This window comes from Acartia tonsa, chromosome 14 (genome assembly GCF_053477335.1).
Source record: "Acartia tonsa isolate MP-2025a chromosome 14, ASM5347733v1, whole genome shotgun sequence".
In the NCBI taxonomy this organism is placed as follows: Eukaryota; Metazoa; Arthropoda; class Copepoda; order Calanoida; family Acartiidae; genus Acartia; species Acartia tonsa.
In genome coordinates this window covers 7,539,169-7,566,580 of record NC_137273.1, presented here as the reverse complement: position 1 = coordinate 7,566,580, position 27,412 = coordinate 7,539,169, and the positions used below count along the sequence as shown (strand labels likewise).

General features: G+C 32.5%; 1 protein-coding gene across 2 annotated transcripts in view; it reads left to right on the top strand.

The window, feature by feature from the left end:
* ND-B17.2 (NADH dehydrogenase (ubiquinone) B17.2 subunit) overlaps positions 1-27,096 on the top strand; it is a 397,876-nt gene extending 370,780 nt beyond the window's left edge. For both annotated transcript variants that reach the window (XM_080148415.1, XM_080148414.1), the window contains exons 5-7: positions 14,064-14,172; positions 14,728-14,784; positions 26,087-27,096. In XM_080148415.1, the coding sequence (XP_080004541.1) occupies positions 14,064-14,172; positions 14,728-14,784; positions 26,087-26,152 (232 nt within the window). In that variant the 3' untranslated portion in view covers positions 26,153-27,096. The remainder of the gene's footprint in view (positions 1-14,063; positions 14,173-14,727; positions 14,785-26,086) is intronic.
* Positions 27,097-27,412: the final 316 nt, after the last annotated feature.

The following is a 27,412-nucleotide window of genomic DNA, read 5'->3' as shown; positions in this document are numbered from 1 at the left end:
TATAAAAAATCTGTTCTATTCACTTTTTGGCCTAATTCTTAAAAAGCCCATATTGAATTTTAGATTTTACTAAAGAAAACCTGAAAATTGATATTAAAAATCGAATTTGAATTTTTTTTTCGACGTTACCGAAAAATACCCCGCGCGAACTTTGGTCATTTTTTAAAAAAATATTAACTCTACATTTAAGCTCTCAACGGATTTGGAAAGAGCGGGCAATTCTTAGTTCAAAAGGTTTTTACGGATCAGTTCTAGGTCTTACCAATTTATGTGTAGGTCGATCTTTATACACATAGGTAAAAAAATTTTTGAAAAAATAATTTTTCGTCCGACTTTGAGACCCCAAAAGTACCCTTAAAATTTATCTCACAAAAATTTCATTTTATACTTTTTTGTAGGCAATTTAATAAAGAACAAATTTGCTTTCATGTTTTTTTCTGTCAGTCGATTAGAACATGGAGAAAAATGTCATTTTCTGAAGGTGGGTAAAAAATTACCGGTAATGCCCCTTACCGGTTAATGCCCCGCTTGACCCTAGTGGATTCGGATTCTTAATTGTTAGGCTAAAATTAGCGTCTTGAGTTTTTTTTGGTCCGAATATATATTTTTAACATGATATGGCACTCAACATATAGAGGTGCAGCCACTTGTAATGAAGAAGTACAAAGTATTTCGCATTAAGATGAAAAAGTATCAAATTTTAATTATAAGAGGAAGAAATCAATTGTCTTTTTTTTCATTGTTTATTGAATAAAAGAAATTTTAATTTTTGAATTAATCATAGACCCGGATACTAGATTATTAAATTCATGAATTAAGGAATGCGTAGCTGTGATCCTTTTAGTTTGGTTCATGTATAGTTTACCTTAAATGGGGAATTAATCGGTTTAGCAGTTTTTAAATTTCTCAGTCTTGGGAGGGTAATGTTACCCTCCCTTAAATAGCCGTAAACCTTCCCAGGATCTATGAGAAGCTACACTCTAAAGCTTACTAGGCTCTGTATTCTAAAAAGCTAAAATAATAGCTTTAAAACATCCCAAGCCTTAAATCTGACAATGAAATAGCCTAAAACTATCACATTAATTATGTGAAGCTTGCCTACCTAAACAGTTCAGTAGTTATTGAGATCTTAAGCTTCAGACAAAAACTCTTACCTTCTTATGTATTAGAATATGTTTTTAAAGATTACATTTTTGGGTTGTTGTTCTACATCCATTTCTCTCTTTAAATTCTGAACCTTTAAACCATGGTAAAGGGGTAGTTGCAAGAAATGCATTTAAACTTGAATTTAGTGAACTGCATATTTTTTTGTGTTCAATCGTTTAAACTACATCTTTAGGATATATATTTGAAAGAATTTTAATTTTATACCAGGTAGTTTAAAAATATCAGGACTTAAAAATCATGTTTTTTTTTGGATATATGTAACTTAGGTATATGGTTGTCCTGTTTTCACAAAAATAGCATGATTGATGACTTTTTTGGTGGTGCCTAATTGATTGCTTTTTATTGTAATACAAAATTGTATTTGTTAGATTCTTTTCTTGTAACTTATGCTTGCAATAAAACTTTTAAATGCACTTCATGCAACTATCCCTTTAAGTTTTCTACGTTTTATAAGATTTTTTGGAAATAATATTAATTAAGAATACTGTGAATAAAAGAAATACTTTTTAGACAAAGGGAGACACGACTTTTTGCTCAGAAGGGGGTGGGGGGGAGGGCGATTTAGGGTTCTCAAAATCCAAAAAGTAAGGGTTACAGACGATAAATAAGCCTTTCTGCATTAACTCCCCCCCCCCCCTTTATATTGATATCGTATAGTAATATCTTATTCTTATTATCAAACTGTACTAAAATAGTTACAAAATGTACTCTAAAGGATTATTTAAAGATTAGGCTAGATAAGAATGTTATTGTTCATAAATTAATCTCTTAGTGTATTGTGCAGTCTCTCTAGGCGTTTTTAAAAAGGAGCTCATTTTTAAAATTTGATCGGCTTCAATCAACAAAGTATAGACTCCCTTATTTTATGACAATTTTAAAAAAAATAGGTAGGGTAAATTTTCAAGTGTTTGTATTTTTTTTTACTTTAGGCTAGGTTAGGTTATATTGGGTATATGGTATTGGTAGCCCTATAGAGGTAAGTCCCACCTATGACAACAAAGTTTTAAGTTTTGGAAGCAGAATTTAAATTTGAAATAAAGTTTCCTCCTGTTCAGTAAATTTCACAGGGATCATAGTGGATAAGACATATGAACGAATGAGAGAACGTATTTTTTAAGCTTTATAAATCAGAAAAATACCTATACAGTCCATTGTCATCTACCTTCCTGAATTTATGCGAATAATCTTTACTGAGATAAATTGTGTTAAAATTTGGCTGAATCAGGGAAACACTAAGATTAGGTTCTATGGTAAAATTCTATATTTGTACCTTTTCATTTTTATACATGTCGTGGTTTGTATTATATAAATTTTATAGTGTAGGGGACATTGGACTGTTTATTAGACAAGTCCCAAAAGTTTTATGATAATGGTTTTTCATTGGTTGGCTTAACACTTTTGGGGACTTTTATTGAATTTTGATTGGTTAGTTTAGTTAGTTGAGTGTCCAAACGTTTTAACCACTAATTGTAATCTACAGAAGGGGTAATTTTGTGAATATTCATTTAGACCCCTAAACGTGAACAATCCCTAGGAGCGGGGCAACTGAGTAACTACACCTTATTTACAATTCATTATTTTGATTGATAAAACACTTTTTTTCTATGATATATTTCTATATCCTTGAAAAGGTACTTGTTGTAATTAAGTGAATTGTAATGAATCTAAAACACAAAGTTTGCCTGCATTTAAACTTGGTAAACTTGACCCTGTAATATAAGAGACTGCAAATAAAAATAAAATTCTTATATTAACATTGGCCCCCCCGCTATTTTTTTATGAAAGATATCAAAAGTTGAGGAAATTTTTAACTCATTTAAAAAGATTTTACCCAATTATCTCTAAAATCCCCAAAAAATAGCTGGTATATCGTTATACAAAACGCCACTTCCTCCCCTCCCCCCTTTACACATTTAAAATTTTAAAATGCCGGGAGGGGTAAATAAGTTCACCAGCATTTGTAATTGATATTCCTGTGATTGAGAGGAAATATATTAAATCTACAAAAGGAGTAATTTTGTTAACCATAACTGGGAATTATATTAATTTATCGTCACTAGTCTTATCCTTGAAGATCCCTGGTATATAATGAATCACTATGGCCCCATGACGTGCAAAATCAATAAAGGCCTCTTATTGCTTTCCTTTGAAAATCTTCATTAAAACGTTTGGAAAAAAACTCATAAGGCGTAGATTTGTTATGCATAAATGACATGTAATTCTTAAAGTATCAAATCAAAAAAGATTTTAGTTGTTACACTTTTTGTGTTTAATTAAATATGAAATAAGGCTTCTGTCCTTAGTTTATAACATCTATGAGAAAACAGTAGCAGTGATTAAAAATTCCCTTTGTATGTTGGAATCGTCCTATGTATTTCAAATAAGACATTTTGACCGACTGTTTGGACAGATGATTTAGTTTTTGTTAATCCTTTTTGAAAAACTGGCATATCATCATCATCAGGCGCATCTCTCTTTTTGACTGTTAAGTCCAGAGAATACGGACACCTTGTTCCTCCATGAATTCCTTTTTTTGGCAAGTGCTTCAGCTTCTCCCCATGTTAATTCCAAATTAAAGAGGTCCTTTTCAGTGCTCCGCCTCCAGGTCATTTTTGGTTGTCCCCGTTTACGTTTACCAGTGGTGGGGTTCCATTTTAAGCACTTTTTTGGAAACCTATTTTGTTCCATTCTGAGCACATGTCCTAGCCACCTTAGTCTTTTATATTTCACTTCTGCTTCAATACTATTGCATTTGGTCTTAGCATACAGCTCAATGTTTGATATTTTGTTTGGCCAGAATATTTTGCAAATTCTTCTTAGGCAGCTATTGTGAAATGCATTAAGTTGATTTGTTTCAGTTTTCACAGTTCTCCAGCTTTCAGCTCCATAAAGAAGAACTGATTTCACATTACTGTTGTAAAGTCTGATTTTTGTTTTCAGAGCAAGTTTCTTTGAATTCCAAACGTTGTGTAGACTGTTGAAAGCAACCCTAGCCTTATCAATCCTGGTCTTAATATCAGCTTTTGAGCCATTTTCGCTGCTGATAACACTCCCCAGATAGGTGAATTTGTTGCTTTGTTTCAATTGTTCACCATTTATTGTTATATTTTGATCAGGGTTTGTAGGTATATTCATAATTTCGGTCTTCTTGACATTAACAAAGAGCCCGACTTGTCCTGCATATTTGACTAGTCTATCTGTTTTAGCTTGTAGATGTTTGATTGTTTCTGAAATCAGTGCCAGGTCATCAGCAAAGTCCAGATCCTCTAGGTGTCCTAGTATGCCCAGCTGGAGACCACGTTTTTTGTCCTCTGTGGTTTTCTTCATCACCCAGTCAATGACCAATATAAATAGAATAGGTGATAAAATGCATTCCTGTCTAACTCCAGTGCTTATTCTAAAGAAATCAGATGTCTTATTGTTTCCAACTGAAACACAGGCTTGGAAGTTGTCATAGAATTTCGTTATCATAATTATCATCTTTTCAGGTATACCATAACTTCTTAGTATTTTCCAGAGTGTTTGTCTGTGTATGGAGTCAAAGGCCTTAGAGAAATCAACAAAATTTACATGGAGTGGCTTGTTAAATTCAACACATTGTTCAATAACCGTCCTAAGGGTGAAAATTTGGTCAACACAGCCCCTTCCAGCACGGAATCCAGCTTGTTCTTCTCTTAGTTTATTGTCAATTTTCTCATCAATTCTGTTTAAAATAATTTTACATAAGACCTTGCTTGGGATAGAAAGCAGCATAATACCTCTCCAATTATCACAATTGTTCAAATCTCCCTTCTTAGGAAGTTTTATGATTATACCTTTAGACCAGTCCGTTGGTATCTTTTCTTGCCTTCAAATTTTATCAAAGAGATCAGTTAGAGTCCTAGCAGAAAGATCTATGTCTGCCTTAAGCATTTCGGCAGTTATTAAGTCAGGTCCAGGTGCTTTGTCATTCTTTAGACTATGTATAGCAGCTTTAACTTCTTGAATAGTTGGTGGTCGTGTGTCTATGTCTATTTCATGTCCTTGTTCTGGTTCAGCAGTAATTTCTGGTTCAGGTCTGTTCAACACTTCTTCAAAATGCGATTTCCACCTTTCAGCAACTTCTTTTTCTGTAGTGAGTAATTTACCATCTTTAGCCTTGATAGTCTCACCAATCTTTTTGTTACATTTGCCACTTAGTTGCCTGGTTATGTTGTATACTGTTTTCATGTTACCGAAGTCAGCTGCTCTTTGGGCCTTTTCAGCCAGATTGTCAATGTAATCTCTCTTGTCTTTCCTTGTGCACTTTTTGACCTCTTTATCTTTAGCAGTATATTCAGCTCTTAAATTGCTCATGTCAGCCAAATGTTGAGCATTATGAATTTTATTTTTAAGCTTCTTTCTCTCTTCTATTTTGTTCCATGTTTCATCAGAGATCCAGTCCTTTTTCTCTGGTTTCTTGTGTCCTAGGATTTCCTTAGCAGTAGATTGAAAGTTTTCTTTAATTGAAGTCCATGTGATCTCAGTCTCGTCATTTAGGTCCTCTAAGACTTGAAATCTATTTCTGAGTTTTAAGACAAATTCATTCTTTATCACAGGGTTCTTTAATCTTGAAGAATCATATTGTCTACCAATCTCACTCTTTTTATCATGGCCAGTACGCTTCAGCTTTAATCTAATCTTACTGACAACTAGTTCATGGTCACTAAATAAGTCGGCTCCTCTGTAACTCCTACAGTCTTGCATTGACTTGACCCATTTTCTATTGATCATAATGTGGTCAATCATGTTTCTTGTTTGTCCATCAGGCGTTGTCCAGGTATATTTGTGAATGTTTTTGTGTTGGAATAGTGTACCTCCTACAACCATATCATTATTTAAACAGAATTCAAGTAAAAGTTCTCCATTTTCACTTCTTGTACCTATACCAAAGTGTCCCATTGCGTTCTCCACTCCAGTCCTGTCAGTTCCTACTTTAGCATTCATATCTCCAAGAACAAGGCACATGTCATGTTTGGGTACTGAGTTTCTGATTGATTGCAGTTGATCATAAAACTCTTGTTTTACTTCTCCATCTTTGTCATTTGTTGGGGCGTAGCATTGGATAATAGTCAACTTGCAATGCCTTGATTGGAATCTAGCCTTAATTATTCTGTCTGATATAGGTTTCCAGTCTATTAGTGAATTGACATGTCGTTTTTGAATAATTATAGCAACACCATACATATGTTGGCTTTCATGACCAGAATAAAGTATTAGGTGGCCATCTTTGGTTGTAGTTTGTCCTTGTCCTGTCCATCTACATTCCGCAATTCCAAGTATTCCAATATTGTAACTTGTCATTTCTTTAACTACTTGGGCTGTTTTAGTTGACTCATACATTGTTCTAACATTCCAGGTTCCTATCTTACAGCTTTGCTTAGAACTTATTGGTCCTGTCATCAAGTTGATAGCTTCCTTTCGGATTTGACCATCATCTTTCATATTCTCAGTAAACTGAGCATCAGTTCCAACAGTTCTTGTTTCATGTACACCTCTGGCTGTGTGAAAGCCATAAGTGTTTGAGGTTCTGTGGGTGTTTTCTTGAACAGGGATTTTTTTACAGGTAGGATAGTTAGTCCTACGCAAACCTTTCATATCCCTGGAAGGAAGGGTGACTGGTAAGGGGAGGGACGTCAATATCCCCCAGTACTTCAAGAAGTACCTCCTAAACTGGCATATAGTTTTCAACTTTTAATGCTTTCTCGTCCTTTTTTTTTGGGCCCTTGGGACCTACAAAACAGTGTCACATTGAATACTTTACACGAAAGGAAAGTAGCTTTTTTTAATTTCAAAAAGGCATCAGTTTTCATGAAAGCTAATCTTGTTTCTAAATAGATTTAGCTTAGGAAGTTATTAAGATAAAATCAATTTTAATATTCATTGTTTTTACCAGTTTATGAAAATATCATGCAATGTAATGATAATTAATTTAGAACACACACACACACACACACACACATGCATAAACTGGTATCTTCTAGAAAATACATACCCTTGAAATGACATTTCTTTAAACCATTTGGTAAAAAATGATGACATCATATATGAACGCGTAGCTACAACTGGATTTAACATGTTTTTTAATGGAATTGCTGACTTTTTGGTTAATATTTCTGAGATGCTACTCCTTCCAACTTATCTAGGAATCCGCGTGTAGATTGAACGATTTTAACATGCCCAAATTAACGACTAGCACAATCCGTTTTTACTATTGGCAAGAAATATCAGAGGAATTAAGAAGAATAAAAACTAGGGAGGGGGGCGAAAATTATCATAAACTAGTTCTTCCATTTGTTAGTTTAAAAACAGTGGCTTTTTATTTAAATCTTGGTTGGTTTTTCCAAACTTTTCCAGGGGGTGCCTCAATTTATCGTCTTATCTCTTAAATATTACTTCATAAGAATAACCTTCCTGTTAAATAGATGCTTGTTTTATATATGTAGAAAAGATTTGCTTATGAAAATGCATCCATACAAAAATTTTAATAATTTTTAAGCTAGTTTTTTTCCAATTCATGATGACATATCATATATTTTTTTATTCCATTATCAACATTAAATGCATTAAAAGTCAATAAAAGACACATAAAAAATTCCGTAGTATTATTTATTTGACGTTAATTTCAATATTACTTCTTAATAGCTGACTCTAGGAAGCTAACTTAATATAAAAGTTTTTTCTAATAATATTTTACGCTATCTTTGCAGTAATCCTGTATTCCTTGTTACTGTATTTGATTTGTAATCTCAATATTTACACAGTTTCTCTTTTGGCAATCTACAGTTTATCTCTATTCCTACTGTATTATAGTTTAGTTTTCTTGATATTGATAGTTGCGTTTTTGGATCATATTTTGGCATTTGAAACCATCATAAAGTTTGTTTTTAAACCAGTATTTTAAGGTTGATATTATTTCCAAGTCTATTTTTATGCAGGAGTGTTTATGACACAAACCTTTCTATATCGGGATAACAGGAATAGGTCTTATCAAGAAAGATTTTTTTCAGAGAGATAGGACAACTGACTAATAATGTTGCCCTTTTAATAGCTTATAATTTCTATGAGGAAATGCTGGGGGGGGGGGGGGGGGGAGAATAGTACATAGGTAAATGATATTATTAAGAATTATCCCTCAAAGTGCTTTGTCGAGCAGATAAGCTCCTTAACTCCTTTATTTTCAATTTATTTAACATAGAAGGGCGGTGGGGTTCCGTTTCAATGCTCTATAGACACTTTTTAGGAAACGTACCTAAGTTTCGTATGAACAAAATAGGTAATTTCTTTGTATATATTTGATATATCATTCATGTAATCAACATTTTAATTCTGCTCTGAATATTTTATATTATCATAACATAGATACAATCTTTAAGCTGGAATCTTGTTATTGCTGTGTTAATGGAAAACGGACATAATTGTCCTTGTTTTTTTTATTTTATGGAATATTTTTACCTTTCTCTGGCTCGCTCTACACAGTGTTTGGTGTGCTATATAACCAATTTTCCCCTCGCTAGAGCTCCTCTGGAGACTTAAAACTTTTTATCGATATTTCTTCCAGTACAATGGCCAGCAATAAATGGAACTGTCCTAGCTTTTTAATGGATTTATTTTATCCAATCGAATAAAGCCTTTGAAAATTATTTATTTTTCAAATATTACGTATTAAGTTGTTTGTGTGTGTTTATGTCCAGTAAGATCCCATGAACACTGAACAGGTATACCTGAAAAAATACCCTCACTAAAATATCCAACGCTTTGGTTAAGTCTAAAGGACAAATATTAAGTCTAAGTAAAAAGTAATCTCTTCAATAACATAATTCACTTTGTATGTCTGTCCATCCTTCTATCTGTCCGACTGTCAGTGTAACGCTTTTGGAAGAAATGTGATTTTCTCGGCTGCTAATCAAAATTAACGGCTGAAATATTTTGTAAATATTCCTCATACCATTGAACATGCAGTAAATGATTGACTTGATCCGTCGGTTGTCAGTCTTGCTACTAAAATATAAATATTTGACATATAAAAATACTTTTTTTCGGTTAGTTCCGTAAAGTTGGATGTTAGGTTATAGTCAAATGCACTTATTAAGTCAAACTGTTCTTAATTATGGACCATTTTGTACATATATATTTGACTACAACCCAACAACTAACTTTACAGAATTCTGTAAAAAATGACCTTCCCTGTTGTAACTGAACAACTGCTCATTAAATTACTTGTCCAAATTTCCATCTATGATTTTTTTGATGTTGTCATCCTTGTTTACGTTTTATTTAGATTTTTTAAAAAAGATTTACCAATCCTTTATCTCTGTGTTTATGCAATTTTGTTTTTAGTATAGCCCCACTGGTTCTTACTAGATCATTAGATAGTTGAATACCTTCACTCTAATATTACAGTCATATCATTCAACTATTCAAACTTTTATTTTAAAGTTAGTGATATAAAATCAGTTTTAAAACCATTATGAAACTTTTGTTATTTTTTTAAACATTTTTAATTGTTGTTATTATAATGTTTTATTTTTAAGGTATTGTTTTTTGTCATAAAAAAGGGGGGGGGGCGAAAGTGACACTTTTTGAAACCAAAACTAAAAGTCAAAGGAACTCAACTAAAAAAAGTGTTACAGGTCTGACATTTTGCATGGCAGTTGCTTTATAGGGGTACAATATGGAACTGTGAAGAAACGGCGGCGCAACCGCCGAAAACCGCCGAGAAAAGGCAACAAAAATTACGGTGGTTTTCGGCGGTTGCGCCGCCGTTTCTTCACAGTTCCATATTGTACCCCTATAAAGCAACTGCCATGCAAAATCTCAGACCTGTAACCCTTTTTTTAGTTCAGTTCCTTTGTTGACTCTTAGTTTTGGTTTCAAAAAGTGTCACTTTCGCTCCCCCCCCCCCCCCCCCCCTTTATAATAGGTATATCATATGAAATCCAAATCTTATTATTGTTCGTAAGTCTTTATTATAGTCTTTTTAAATTTTTTGTTAATTCTAAGATATACTAAATGAAATCTATATCTTATTATATACCTATGCTAGGTAGTAAATCTTTATAGTACTTTAAGTAAAGAAGAACCATATCGGTTCAGCGGTTAGCGAGATCCTTTGGTGTAAACAGACACATATGCAGACACCCTATTACTTTTATATGAGGATTGAAAGATAGCAAAATGTAAGGTTAAAAAGATGTAAAACACTTAGTTTTCACATACGCACAATCCTCGTTATAGATTATATAGTTATCTATCGCATCGTATTATAGTTAGCTTTCCGCGGATAATGATATGAAAAATTTAAAGATTAAAACCAGTTTTGTTAGCACCGAGGCTCCCTAGAATCGGGGTAACAAAACTGGCATTAATTTTATAATTCATTTTTAATATTCGTGGTAAATTGTCTGTAATTCTATGCTATACATGATTTCTCAGTATGGGTGAGAACTGGTTATAAGCCAGCGGATATTTATCGGTTTTGAAGCCATACTATGACTGTTTTTCTACTAATAAATGCAATCAATAGTTTTATATTCCCATTATCATTATTTGACCTCGTGGAGTTACTTGTTGATTCTTTCTGTATTGGTTTTCTATAATCATTTTGTAAGTAAGTTTTAACAATTGGTGGATTTTCTTTTTCAATTATTTGTTTTTAACTACATATTAACAAGGCAGAAATCACAAATAGCGAAGCTTAAAGATAAAAAATAATTCGCTCAAATATCAGAAACAGCCAAACTGATAAACGGTGAATTTTGAGTAGATTGTCGTTGATCATGAAATAGTGCATAGAATTTCGATCTCTGCCACGGCGCAATGAAAGAACCAACGGACAAATTGATGTATTAATAGGATGCGCATTGGTCTTAGGAATCTCCACAAGAAAATTTTAGACATCTATCGTAGATAGCTTTTGAGAAAATTACTTATTCACACGTTACCCTAAAATTATAGAGGGAACTTACTCTCTGATCTGATTGAATCAACAAGTATATAAGTTCATATTATTGGAACTGAAATTCTGTGTAGCACCTGTGCATCTAATTCTAAGTGTAAAATATCCTATTATATAAAGTAATAAGCTTGTTTTGTCTGTAGCGAAGGATCTCGCTAACTGTTTAACCGATATGGTTCTCCCTTATGGTGAAGCTTCTTATAGGTCCTCAGATGGTTTTTACTATTTTAATTTTGTGAATGAGCCTGTTGTATGGTTTTAGGCTATTTTTCTGCCCTTCCATATCCATTCGAATATAGTCCCCCTAGATGCTAGGGGCGCAGCCACTAGTATTTTATATATTACTTAATTTGGTTTTAATTGATTTTGTTGGAAAATCTTGAATAAGATTATTTGATATTTTCAACATAATATTCCAAATTAATACTAAGAAGATTAAGAAGCTATGATATACTAAACTAGCGGCTTCGCCCCTAGCCTCTAGGGGCTTTGCCCCAAGAGGTGATAAAAAAAATTAATATTTATTGTTTTTAGTGAGAGAATGTTGCTATTCTTTCATTCAAAATAAATGCTGGAATAAAAATAATAAAGGGCAGCCTGCGGCAGCCTGTAGCAGAGCAAAATAAAAAATAAGGGGGGGGATTTTTTGGTTTTTGGAACAAGAAAATAGCTTAAAACCACCACAGGACCAATAGGTATATACCCTCAAGAGTAGAATCCGATCGGTTCAGTGGTTACCGAGATCTTAAGCTTCAGACGGACAGACAGACGGACAGACATCGTTCTACTTTGTATTATAGATAACTCGCAAGTAAGTCCCTTCAAGAGTAGTTCATAAACAGGTATCTTAGGGATAAGATAATGGGCGTTAATCTGATCTGTACCCCTCTTCCTAATTAAATAATAATAAACATTATGAATGGGAAAGTTTAGATACAAAATACTGATTAATAAAATATTTTTTTTTTCAAAAAAGATCTCCGAAACTCTTGAAATTAATTTTCCAAGTTTTATTTGAAAGTACAAACCTTGCAGTCATAACAAATTACTAGAAACATTCTTGAGAGTTTTAAAACAAGAAATACATTTATATTTTGTATTTGATTCTAGTAGAAATTACAATTTTGTATGTTCCTTTTACTTTACTTAGTTAATTTCTTATTAATACCTATAGAATTATTACAACTCTGTCTACTAAAAGCTTAAAATCACCAGTATAACATCCACAAGCCGCCCCCCCCCCTCAAACACTCCTTTCTAAAATACTTTTAAAATCTATGAGAAAAGTGTATTTGTAATGCTATCATTTTGGGCTCCGCAGGGTTTATTATATCTCAAGGAGATAGCAAAAAAAAAATTTCAACAAAAAAAGGGATGATTTACGGTCAGGTCGATAACTAATTATATTGAAAGGATTTTACCAAAACCATTAGATAAATAAATCTTAAAAAGTACTAAAGAAGGTCTAAACAACTATTAAGATATCCTATAAAATAAAGTGTTTTGTATTTTTAGAATCTTCCTAGGAAACTAAAAAGTCATTTAAAGATTTCTGTAAAGCGGTTGTCGTTTATATATGGGTAAAAACATAATGATATATCTAGATAAATTGTTTTATTTTCATGGTTAAAGTTAATGTTTTAATAGCCCTTTCAATTGGGCGGGATAGGGGTTTCTGATCAAAGGATTTTACTAAAACTTTAACTTTTTATGCTTTTAATCCTGTTTTTCTTGCATTCTAAAAAGAACTTCAATTTTTTAATTTTATTACGTCCTTATTAAAAATTCTATGTACTCACTAATAACATTTGAAAAGTTTTAATAAGATTAGGAGTTTGTCTAGTTTCATAGTCCCAAAACTATTTATATATTTCAACATACGCATAAAAAGATTTATATCATTAACTCAAATTTACAAAATTATTTTATGCATAATTTAATAGTTTCATTACCTGGCATAAGCTGAAAATACCGTCGTTCTTTCCATGGTCGCTTATAATTATGGGATAGAGATTTTGTTACCTAGTATAGGTCAATAATTGAGAAAGAGAGGAGTAGGTTGTGCTAAAAATCCGTAAAGGTGTGAGTTTTAAGGCTTAAAAATAGTAGTAGAACGATAATATTCACTATATATGTGTTTTTCTTATTGAAAAGAACTATAGACAAAAAAAAATTAAGAAAACACAATTTTTATCGTTCTACTACTGTTTTTAACTTAAAACTCACAACCTTTACGGATTTTTAGCGCAACCTATTCCTCCCTTTTGTTTACCATAATTGGGGGAAGTTTAATTTATCATTTATCTATCTATGTATCCCTAAGCTGTAAAAAAATTAATTTGATTAATTTTGATGTAAGGGTCGTCTTGGATGTTTTAGAATTGCTTTAATCTCAAATTTTTACTGTAACATAATTAAACCCCGAAGCTATCAGTATCTTGTAAAGAAAACCCTTGTAATTAGTTATTTTAAATGAGACATCTGTAAAGTTAAGTGTCTTAAGACTTTAAAATAGGAGTAGAACTATAAAATTTTGTATGGCAGTTGCTCTAATACAGTACAATATAGAACTGTGAAAAAACGATGGCAAAACCGCCACTGCCACCGAAAACCAGTATATCCCGTCAAATTTTGAGTTCTACTCTATTTTAAAGTTTTAAAACACACATCTCCAAGGAATTCTGCGAAAGTTACCGCTCCCTTTGTTATTTTGTGTTCTTTTGACCTTAGCAGAGCATTTGATTTATACATCTACTTTAAAATTTCCTTTCACATAATGAAATACTTGAACTTTTATATCTACCTCAAGTATTCCTTTGATATGCTATCTACAATGATCAGTCCCTTTTACTGAAAGCTGAACATTAATTTTCTCTTTTTGACTTGATATCTTTCATTAAAAAATCCTTTTTTGTTGCAGGTGGGTCATTTACAACCCTAAGCACAATGTTGACTATGACGGGTCCATGGTACCGGCAGAATGGTTCGGCTGGCTCCACTACAAGACTGATAAGAACCCAATTGAACATGTAAGTTTTTGATTAAGCAGCGCGCAGCTGATTTATAAAACACTTTGTTTGTACGTCCGTTTTACTGCCAGTTTATGAAAATTTAAACTTAAGATTCGAATTATGCCGCATTATAACTCAAAGGGTTAATAATGGAGTATTCTGCTGTTATGTCAGGGGCTTAGCGTTTATAGAAAGTCTTGGCAAAAGGCCTTCTAAGAGACGAAACTTAATTTCATGCGCAGTTAAGACTCAAAGACAAAAGTCGTGATATTATCCAGGCTAATGGTCTAGTTAAAATGCATTTGAAACAATAAGGTTGGAAATTCTAGACAAGAGTTGATTAGCTAGCTGCCGATTTCATCATGCTCTTTTAAGTACATAACAAAACTATAAGGACGGGTTACAACATTAGGTCTTAGTTTGGTGTATCTTTGAAGCAAATCTTGCATTATTACGCGGCCAATTTCAGATTGATTTTTTTGTTATTGCCACATTTTAGCCAAAGTTCAGGAAAAAAAAACACCAAATAATATCCTAAAATAAGCTTCAATTGATTTTTTATTTATTTTTCAGCCTCCAGTAAAGTATGATTGGATGGCCACTCATACAATCAACACCAGTGGTTCCAAGGTGATAATTTTCTACTTTTTGATAATATGTGCTAAAATGAAAACTTTAGGTAATTACTTTAATGACACACTAGCGGCTACGCCCCTAGAGGCCTCTAGGGGGACTTGAGGAGAGAGTCGAATTTAATAATTAAATTTCTTATTTTAGATTTTAAAAGAAAAAGTAAAAAAAAATTTTTTTTTTTGGGGGGGGGGTGTTGGGGGTGTTCCACCCCCCAAGAAAATAGTTATAAACCTTCCCGAACCTATGAGAAGCTACCCTGTTAAGGAGAACCCGATCGGTTCAGCGGTTAGCGAGATCCTTCGGTACAAACATACAAACACACACACAAACACACATCCTGTTACTTTTTATAAGGATAATACATTGACTTACTGCAAATCATATTTTGTATCGTATTATAGACAATTTTCCACGAACAATGTCAACTCAGGGCATATCATCGAGGTGGTTGGGGGTGTTAACCCCCTCCCCCCCCCCTCCAATAAGTTTGTCCTGGAAAAAAACAAAACTTGAAAATTATGAATTGGTCAAGCCGTCTTCAAAATATTGCTGGAATGACAGTCATCTGGATACTTAATCCTCATTGTCCATCTCTAGTCTTAAATCACTTTTATTCATTAGAATTAAAAGTAAAAAAAATTAATAAAACTTGCAAATAGTTACTGGAAAAAATATAGTTTTGCTGTGCAACGCTTGTGTTTGCAAAATGATTTGACTTATAAAAATGTTATGTACACTTCATTTAATGCATAAAGGGAATTAGCATTTTTCACGTTCACCGGTTTTTGGACCACAAACAAACTTATTGAGTTTTTTAAAAAAGTGTTTATGATGATTATTTATGGTTAGGTTGTATAAGGGAAGCCCTGCAGGGATAGTAACCTGCGGGCAGCGTTGCGGAGCCGTTTCATTTTGGTGCGGCTCCGGCTCCGACCTAAAATATAAAAAGAAACGCAACTTATTTTTTTGCCAAGTCTATTTTTGACTTTTGAAGGTTTTAAAAGTTCAGTTTTTGATAAAAAATGGACTTGAAAAAACTTAAAAGAGGCATTTGCACAAGACACAACAGAGTTACCAAATTATAATTTATAAAAAAAATCTCCTTTTTTTAGCTAACCCGGAGCCAGAGCCGTTTTTAACGAAAATTACGGCTCCGGCTCCAGCAAAATATGACGGCTCCCGGCTTAGGCTCCACTACGCTGCCGGCGGGGATAGGATTCAATTGGGTTTGATCCTTCTGCAGGGGCTAGGAAACTGGTGTTTTTTTTAGTCCATAACAATTTTGGAGGTCGAGAAGAGGGGTGCTTATTTGGTCCAATTGTCGGTTCTAGAATACATAGAATAAAATAAGAAACTATTTTTTGTGGTAAGCTCTTGAATGATAACAATTTTCTTAATTTTGTAACTTTTATGAACTATTACTGTGGTTTATATTAAGATCTTTATTTTAGTTCTTCTAATAAATGGTCTATAAGGCTTCTTTAAATAAATATTTTTTTAAAGATATGATGCATAAATAAACATACTTATTTAAGTTGAAAGACAATTCGTGGTTAAAAAAAGAAATTCTAATTCATATATTTTTCCATTAATATTAACATTACTGCTGGCAGCATTGCAGTGATACAATGACATGATTTCTGCAACAAAAAATTAAGGAGGACTATTGTAACCACTAAACCAATATATGGTTTTCCTTGACAGGGTAGCTTCTCATAGGACCTGAAAGTTTATAACTATTTTGGAGGAGGGTAGCACCACCCAAAGAGAAATCATCGAGAGAAAAAACTAAAAATATTTAAAAATTCTCGTTGGGCGGCGCCAGTATCGTAGAAACATGAATAAAAAACAGCTGATCTTAACATAGACAAATTATTTATCGAATTCGAGGCACTTAGTGGCGTATCCGCTAGTCGTAAAATAAAGTAGTAATTATACGCAATTAAATCTTTTATGTTGGTAGTTCATTACTTACCACAGAAAAACAAAACTAAAAATTTACTATCAAATATATTTTTTACAAGTTGAATAGGCTTCCTGTGATGTTTTGAGTTTTTATATACATTGATTACAACAACATTGATCCCCCCTTTCCTAATTTTTTGCGAATAAATATGCAAAGTTGTATTGCTAAATTTTGAACATAGGAACAAGGAACTCTTATAAATAAAAATGAAAGCAACCCTAGCCGTTTACAAGATCTTAAGTGACACACAATTTATAAAATTCATTGGTAGAAATTTAATACTAGCAAAGAGGCCCCATGCCTTATATTGCTGAATTTAGGGGAATTTTAGCTGGTTTTGACATGCAATGATTCACGCAAACTTTGTACTCTATACCCCACACTAATATTGTGAGGTGTGCATTTACTTCCGCACATATTCACATGCTCATAATGTTCATATTTAAAAAAAAACATATAAGATATGCATAACTAGCGGCTACATCTCTCGAACCTAATCTTTCCATTAAAAAGATAAAAAAGTAAAAATGGGTGGCGGTTGGTATTTTTACCACGGAGCAATATCTTTTGGGAGGGCCGGGTGGAGATGCTCTCCCCCAAACTAGCTATAAATCATTGTTGCACCTAAAAGAAGATTTATTGCTAAAGAGAATCGTATCGGTCTAGCGGTTAGCTAGATCTTAAGGCACAGACAAACATCCTGTTATTTTATGAAAATTAAGATGATGAAATTGAAAACAAATGAAAGAAATATGTGTGCTATTAAAATAATTTGCGATTTATTTATTTCATGTGATCGATGCATGAACGGAAATGAAAGAAACCCCAACATTTTACTTTCCTTTATTTCCCTCCGTTTCTTCTCAGGGACGATTGAAGATAATTTAATCTACACACAAATCTTTCTTCAATTATTTTGAAGTCTTAAAATAAAATTTGGTGGAATATTAAGTTTCAGTCCATAGTTCTATCCCCGTACCTCAAGTTTGTTTTTCACTTCCCTAATTTTTCGCTTGACAAGACCTGCAAAATATTGACAATGTGTCCTTTTTAGGGGCACCTAAGTGAAGGGGGAGGGGGTCGACCCTCAACTTTAAATTTTCAAATAAGATACAATAAAAACTATTTTTAGGGGATCATTTTCTAAAGCAATTTATCTTGGGAGGGTGGTAGTACTTTTGACCCAAGTAGTTATAAACCTTATAAGGACCTATGAGACGCTGCAATGTAAAGGAAAACCATATCAGTTAAGTCGTTAGCGAGAATCCTCGGTACACACACAGAAATACGAACATCCTGTTACTTTTATATAAGCATTATTTTATTTTATTTTGTTAGTTAATATTTGAATACTTTTATCTACTTCAGCGTATCTTAATATTTTGTTTAAAGACCAATAACAATAAAATATATTGGAAATTATTTGGTACCTTTTAGCCTTTATGCTGGTAAATAAGTAGTGATGGGAATCCGGATCCGGAATCCGAATCCGGAATCCGCCCAATTTTCGGCCAATTTTGGAATCCGAATCCGGATCCGGAATCCGTTTTTTATAGCGGATTCCGGATTCTAAATTGGTAGGCTAAATTTAATTTAAATATATTAGAAAATACCAAGCACATTTTTAGGACATACGTAGCACTTAAATTTTTAAATTTACTAATGTGATGTAAATGTTTTAGTTATGCTGGAAGTCAACACTTTAAACAAATCAAGGCTTCAACCAAGTAACATAGTGATAAATTAACGAAAAAGCTATCCCTCTGTGACGGACGGCCTTTTAAAATACTGCTAGAATCCGGAATCCGAATCCGGAATCCGCCAAAAATAAGAATCCGGAATCCGCAAGAATCCGTCACTTTTTTGACGGATTCCTTCAGAATCCGGAATCCGAATCCGGCCCAAAAATTCGACGGATTCCCATCCCTATAAATAAGTACATTTTAGTTGCCAAGCTATTCTACAATTCATAATTTCTGTCTGTCTGTACGTCTTATTCTGAATCTTTTACGGGTAATTAGGAAATTTGAATTTCTCGGCTGCTATTTAGGATAAGTGGTTAATTTTGTTTGTGAAGATTACCTATAACAACTTGTACCTAGTATATAAATAAGACCGTTAGTCTGTTAGTTGTGCAACATTTGGCATGATTCATCATTTCCTGGCACTTTTGATATTCTGTATATCAGTTTATTATTCTTTTCTCTCTTTATTTTCTATCTAGTCTATAACTCACTTTGTATGTTTGTCCATCCATGAATTTAATTGTGCTTTGCTACTTATGGATGTTGTCATCCTTGTTACTGAAATCCCTGCTTGTAATCATGACTGCAAAAAGTAGAACAGCAAAATAGAAAATATAATGTAAGGGGAGATCCCGAATCTAAGCCAAAAATATAGATAGGGTTAAATTTACTATCAAATGCTTGGCTTTAATTAAGAATGCATAAAAGAAATTAATATATTTTTTGTTTATCAGTTTAATTTCTAGGAGTTTACAAGTACAATTTTAGTTGCTTATTATTTTAAAGTACCTTTTGTAATGTAATTAACTAGTATTCACTTTTTGTCATATTGAAGAAACACTTCAAACGTTATTACCTAAGCACTTCATATTCCGGAAATTTGACGTTTTTTTTAATTCCTGTATAACGTAGGTACCTACCTTTCCTCATTTTTAAAATTTACTCGAATTTAACAAATATATAAGAATATGTTAGGATTTAAAGAGAAGAAACAAATACTATTTTGTCATATTCTAGCGAATCCGAATAAAAATGGGGTAGGTGGGTGTGCTTCTTTTCGCAATCAACTCAAAGGAACTCAGACAAAAAAGGAGTTACATAAATTTTCGATTGTGAAAAGAAAACGAAGTAGTGGGTTTCGTAGTATTTCAGTTTTCACAGTAGCCTTTGATAAGTTATCAAAATGGTAATGATTGCCCTGCAAGGTTAGTAAATAGGCCCCGCAGGGTTAGAGCCCCCCCGCAAGGGCTATAAATAGGAGAAAAGCTACTGTGAAAATACGACGAAACCCCCTACTTCGATTTCTTTGCATGATCCGCAATTTTTGTAAGTTGTTTTAATAAAGTACAATGTTACTGGCAAAACTACATATACTTCTACAATTATCGCCCCCAAGTTTGAGAACTTTGAGAGAATCATTAATTTTCGCCCATTGTCCTAACCATGTTTTTCTATGGCAAAACAATGGAGAAATTTAATTATTTGTTATAAAGGAAAGAAAAAAAAACACTTATTGTTAGATTTTATTTGTTCAATCTTTCGTTAGAATCATTGTTCTTGATTGAACTAGCTTTTTTTTTAACCTTGATAACCTTAGAGAAAACCAGTTTGGGATATTTCTAAATAATGAAATTGCTATTGAAATGCATGATTACGCTGCAAAACGTCCTAAAGACAACTGTTTGGAGCCAAGGCATTCGCCGTACTATTAATGTCGTATATTAGGAAACATATTAATGTATTAAGTTATGACACTGTTGTGTTGGGCTGGGCGGATTTGCTACATGTTATGTCATAGTTGTGGGTGGGGGAGGAGGGATGTACAAATGACAAGTCCTCTAAAAAATTGCAAGGAGAGGTGATTAGACCGTAGATTATGATGATAAGATTTAAAACTTTTGAAACTTAATTAAACCCAAGTAAGTTTAATTTACAGAATCTTATTTAAAATAAGATTAAACATCCATCTAATTGCCCTGTGTCTTAAGATCCCTAAAAATACTGAAAATTGGGTAAATGATTGGCATGATTAGTGTCTTCGCCCCGCCTCCTAGCCTCTAGGGGCTTTGCCCAAAGATTTTTAAAAAGGATTAAGGATTGGTACCTACCCAAAAAAAAAGACCTTACCTAAAAAATACGGGGGGGATTTTTGTTTTTTTTGGGGATGTCCCCCCCCCCCCCCCAAGAAAATAGCTTAAAACTACCACAGGACCAGTAGATATATTCCCTGATGAGTAGAATCTAATCAGTTCAGTGGTTACTGAAATCTTAAGCTTCAGACGGACGAAAGGGCAGACATCATTCAACTTTGTATTTAAGATATTGTTTAGTAGCTAGTCTAATAATTCAATTTGTCTGTCCGTCATTCAGTCAGTCGTCTTTAACGCTATGGGGGAAGATTCAAATTAAAGGGGTAGTTTCACAAAAGGCATTTGAACTTAATTTAGTGAACCGCACATTTTTTTCTGGTTAATTGGTTAAACTTCATTTATATGGCATATATTTGAAAGAATTTCAATTTTCTACCACGTAATTTTTAAAATATCAAGAATTGAAAATTGTCTTTTTGAATTGCATATATCACAAAAAGACTATTTTCAAGTCTTGATATTTTCAAAACTACGTGGTAGAAAATTGAAATTCTTTCAAGTATATGCCATATAAATATAGTTAAACCCATTAACTAGCAAATAATATGCAGTTCACCAAATTAAGTTCAAATGCATTTCGTGAAACTACCGTTTTGCTCGTCTTCTCTACATTGTTTTGTCCGTCTGTATGTCAGCCATACTTTAAAAGGCATAAACTTTTCAAGATTTTAAAGGTTTCTTTTCTTTGTTGTGATAACTGAAGATCTGCTCTATATCCCACTTTGTCAGTCTATTTAATGATTTTTATGTGCTTTGCTATTAATACTTAAACTTATGGTATCAGGGATAAATATTTCCTGATAACGTCTCACCTCATTAATCAGAGAATTTATCTGTCATTTCTAAAAATCCTTGTAAGGTAACTTTACAACTATCTACTGATTTTGATCTTAAATATATAATAAATATGTAGGTATAATGATGTGATAAAAAAACTTTTCCAATCCTGAGCTTTAAGATTCTATCATTATTGTATTATCTGAAAATACAAGACTTTCAGTAATAGGGAAAAAACATGGGTGTACCTCTGGTCATCTAAAATAAGAACATTTTTAATGTACATATAGTACATATGGATGTTATCATTCTTTTTTATAAAGAGGAAAAAATCCTTAATATAATAATGTTCAATTTTCCTATCTCAGCAATTTTAATAGATATATATTAGTTTTTAGAAATGGTCACAATTTTTGGAAATATTAATAATTTTCTATCTGTATCTCCACGCTGAATATTGAGATAAAATATATATATTGTCATGAGATCATTCTTAGATCATATATTGTTTGTACAATATAATATTAGGCCTCTAGGGACACTTGAGGTAGGGATAGGAAGGGAGTTATACCCTATTTCCAATTTAAGTTTTAATAAGAAGTAACAAAGAATCTTGTTTTCTAGGTGCGATTTATCTTGGAAGGGTTGTGGTACTCTCCTTAGCTACTACTTTTATATAAGGATAGGTCAGAGAGAGAAAAGGGGACAATAGACTTTAAATAATTCTCCTCTACCAATTCCAAAACTGGTTTCTAATTGGCTAAAGATATATCCACAAAAATTTTCAGCTGCCTGTCTAGAAAATAGCCAAATGGCGAGTAAATATTTTTTCTAGAGGAATGCTTTAATCTTCATAGTATTATGGATAGACAAACAGGCTGCTAAGTGAGATATAGATGTTTTTCATAGCATTACCTTCAGACTGACAAACCAAGTGAGTTAGAAACTGGGTGCTCATTGTTCATAGAAATCAACAGACATACAGGCTGACATTTAATTTTTATGAAGTTTTGCCTCTAAAAACCTGTAGGTATAAAACTTGGAAATAAATCTCGCAATCATTTCTCTCTATCTTAAATATGATATATTATTTTGAGAAAGACTCAGTATCAAGAATACAAGATTTTTACAGAATAAGACAGAGAAAAGTATCATAGTGTAAACCAGTGTTGTGGAGCTGGAGCCGCCATATTTGTCCGGAACCATATCTGCTTCTGTATCCGGTTCCGGGATAGCTAAAAAATAGGTATATGAAAAAAGATTTTTTAATATACCTACCTGAATCAGATTTAATGTTTAAGTTTTATCATGTGGAAACCATTTTTTCCACATTCCCTGCCAAAAAACTAAGAGATGGATGAAATTTCCAGATATATCAGATTATCTCTTCAAAGAAAAACATAAGAAAAGAATATCTGAATAGAAAATTTTAAATAAAAGACGATTAGGTCCAATAGTACTGTATCAAATTTGAGCGATCTTAAGGGATAAGACAACGGATGATAAATTGTTGTTTGTGCTCTCACATTTGGAAACTGTTAGTTTCACAAACTTTTACATGAAATAATGCATCTTGTTATGGGGATGAGAGTTTGAATTGAAGTCCTCAATTAGTGACTAAAAGGGGTAGTTTCACGAAATGCATTTGAACTTAATTTAGTGAACTGCATAGTTATTCCTTGTAATGGTTTAACTACATTTATATGGCATATATTTGAATGAATTTCAATTTTCTACCACGTAGTCTTTAAAATATCAAGACTTGAAAATCGTCTTTTTAAATTGCATATATCACAAAATGACAATTTTCATGTCTTGACATTTTAAATCTACGTGGTAGAAAACTAAAATTCTTTCAAATATATGCCATATAAATATAGTTTAACCCATTAACTAGCAAAAAAAATGCGGTTCACTAAAATAAGTTCAAATGCATTTCGTGAAACTACCCCTTTCTCTGGAACAATATATTCATGCAACTTCCCCCTTGGTTAAGTAAGAAGGGAAATACTTAATTAGCAAGCACATATATTAATAAGGACAATGCAAACCTTATTATCTATTGTGTGGCTTAATTTTGGACACCTGCCATAATTGGCTAGGATTTGTATATAAAGAGGAGCTCTCATGAGATAACATGTCAGATCATTGGAGCTGGCTCTAGTGGCTATACGCAAGAGTCTTGTTCTAATACGTGATTACTTACGACCAGAACTTATGGGAACTACGGCCAAACAAACACAAACTAATCAAGATTGAAAATAAACCCAAAGAATTTAAGACAAATAGTTTATAACCTTGGTGTTACTTTACAACTGTACAATTTGCTTCTTTAAAATTGGGGAAAACAAAATTTTCTGTCATCCAATCCATGATTAATGTGATATCCTCTTATCTGTCTGCTCCAAGTCTTAATATCAATTTTAAATTCTCAGAATTTGCAGCCCAATAACAAATTTCCAGAAATTAAGGATCTGGATAAATATCCCTACTGTATGTAAATACTGTTGGCTACGCCCCCTGGAGGCTTCAAGGGGCACTTGAGGTGGTGTTGGGGGGGGGGGGGGATTCAAGAGGTTTTTTTCTAGGGGCGATTTTTCATTGAAGGGAAGTAATTACCTTCCCCCCAAAAGTTATAAACCTTCCCAGGACCTATGAGAAGCTACATTGTAAGGGAGAACCATATCGGTTCTGTGGTTAGCAAGATCCTTTGTTATAGACAAACAGACAGAGATCCTTTACTTTATTATAAGGATATTTACTGAAAAAGAAAATTTTACAGGAATTATTACACTAATATTTTAGCTACTTAGAACTGTGTAGGTATCTTAAGGGATAAGACAATAGACCAAAAATGATTTTACACAGAAAAGCAAGTTTATGTAATTAATTGCAGTTTTTTCGTTCACAAACAGTTTTTGACACCGCCTAAAAACATTGCAGCCCTTATTCTTTTTTAAAATAGCATTTGAACGAGAAATGAACGTTTTCTTTTTTTAAATTTATTTCAGTTAGGCAATTTATGCCTTTTTCTACGAGACTTTTTTATTACATTTTTGAAAAAAAAGACCTTTTGGGATAGTTTTTATTGATTTTTAAAGCCATTTTAGATGGGCTGATAAATGTCTCATTTTTATTAGTAGCTAATGCAAGCTACTCTATAAATAGCATTGGTCCGTACGCCTGTCCGTCCATATGAACAAGTTAAGAAAAATATTAAATTCATGATAATAAGAAAAATATGATAAGAATTTAAGAAACCTAAGCTTTTGTTTATGAACAAAAACTTCTTAAAATTCACAATTTGTTTTCTTTGTTTTGTATTTGAGGCAAAAAGAAAGTTTTTAATATAAATATTTGAAAGGAAAGATTTAAGTTTTTAGTTCTAAAAGTTCAAAATTTTCCATCAGTTTTTGAAAAGGATTAACTTGAACCTTTCAATATGTTGTAAAGTCTTTGTTCTCGTAAGAATAATTTAATGTGTTGATAAAGGATATACACAGAAAAGAAACACTACTTTTAAAAGAAAATTAGAAAAAGGTTCATGATTTTTTAAGTTTGTAAAACGAACCCCTTTTTAATCTTTTTTTGCATTAAATATAAAAAAGACATCTTATACAACCGTATTGTTATTTGCGAAAGAAAAATATATCCTTTTTTGCTGAAATAGATAACTCTTTCATCATCAGTAAACTGCAATAATTAAAAAGTAATAGGATGTTTGTCTGTCTGCGTGTGTTGTGTATAGAGAAAGAGTAAAAACTAACTAGATAGAATATTTGAAATTTTAATCACCATAAAAATTAGGGTTGACAATCTGGATCCGGAATCCGCCCAATTTTTGGGCCAATTTTGGAATCCGAAGCTCAGATTGGACAGTCAACGATCACATGATGAGCTTGTAATCCACTCACCGTCAACTAAGCCCTCTAATTGGCTGTACAGTGGTCACATGACATCAAAATATACACAGTCCCATAGAGTATACCAAGCACAATAACTTTTAGGACATATGTAGCACTTTTTTCTATGTAAAAAAAGCCTTTTAAAATACTGCTAGAATCCGGAATCCGCCAAAAATAAAAATCTGGAATCCGCAAGGAATCTGCCACTTTTTTCGACGGATTCTTTTAAGAATCCGGATTCAATGGATTCAATGGATTGCCATCACTAATAGAAATGGTCATAAATAGCTATATAGTCGGTGTAAACCCTTGAAATTGCATATCGAATCAGCTGTAAACCAACAAGTGAATTAATTCAAGAATAAAAAAGAGATTTTGTTATTTTTATCTTTCCTTTTCCCCCTTAATATTATTTTAGATTTATTTCGCTTGTTGGCTATACCTCATACTGATAGAATGATAACTGGTCCACGCCTCATCTTCATGAATCAATATATATATAGTTACTTGGATGTTGCACCAGATTTTCATGTACTCTAAAAAAGTGATACTCCCATCTTGCTAAAATACGATACCCTATGCCTGCCCCCCCCCCTCCCCAAATCCCTTTACCCCATCTTTACTGGATGAACCTAATGGCCAATAAATGAGTTACATGTTAACAACCAAAATTGACGACATATTTTCCTCTGTCAAATATCCACGCATTCTATATTCATTTCTTCATAATACTAAATTTATTATTGTCTGTTTCAGGATGCGTACATGCCGTACACAACCACCAAGCCCAAAATTGAGGCTTGGGTACCACCACAAAAGTAGAGAGGGAGACTCACCACCCCTACACACACATTTTATTAGTCTAAACAATAATTATTAGCATTATCAACTTTTAGTATAGGCTTAAAAATGATTTATTTTAAAAATTTTCTTACTTCTAGTGACAAAAAATAAGCATTTTTAGTCTTATACTAAAAAAGATTCTTAATATTGATATCTTAAAAAAATCTTAATATATATTTATTCAAGGCTTATAATTTATTATTCAATTAAACTTTTAACTTCTCCAATAAATGTTTAGAATTCAGAAAATCTCTTAAAATTGCTACATTTTCCACTTTTCTCTCTCTCTCTCTCTATTTATCTCTTAAAACATCAGAGATTTTTTAATTTAAGACAATGTTAACTTGAATCACGTAGGTGTACCTATATATCCACCTATCTTGGTATTTTTATAGGTATACCTTACTTTGATGTGATTTTACTTAATATTTATCATTAAAACAGCACAAAATGCTTTTTATCACACCTAAAATAATGTATAATTAATATATATATGTAACTAATTGTCTTACATGTAAAAATCGCTGAATATATTTTTCACTTATTATACAAGCATTACTAAGAAAGCATTGCGGATTTTTTGAATGAAAGTGTTCGTCTTTTCGCAACTGCAGATTGTTGCAAAAAAAACGACGGCAAAGCCCTAGGTTTTAACATCAAACCACGAAAAGTAATGCTAGTATTTAAAAACTCACTTCACATTGTCTGGTTAATATTAAAGTAGTAAGTAGATTTATTTAAATGGCAATATAAAACTGTAATTATATTATAAAGTATGTCTATCTAACCATCAGTAAAAACCATCAGTAACGACTATATTATTATTATTATAAAAATGTTATTCTTATTATATAAATTCTTAGTCATTGTTAAATAACCATCAGTAAATGTTATAAGCCTTATATTAGTAATAAACTTTTTTTTATATAATATGTTTGATTTTATCAGTGAAGTTACTCTAAATTTAAACCGATTCTGTTTATTTGCAACAAAGGGAGAGGTAGGTAGTGCTAAAATACTGTAAAGGTGTGAGTTTTAAGGCTTGAAAACAGTAGTAGAACGATATTAATCACTAAATATGTGTATTCCTTATTAAAAAGAACTTAAGACAAAAAAATTGTCAAGTTAACAATACCTGAAAATTCAACCAAAAGCTTTGCTAATGTCTAGCTGACAAATTTATTTTATTAGAAAACAGTTTATGAACATTCCGGCTTTATAATTGGTTAACGTGTAAAT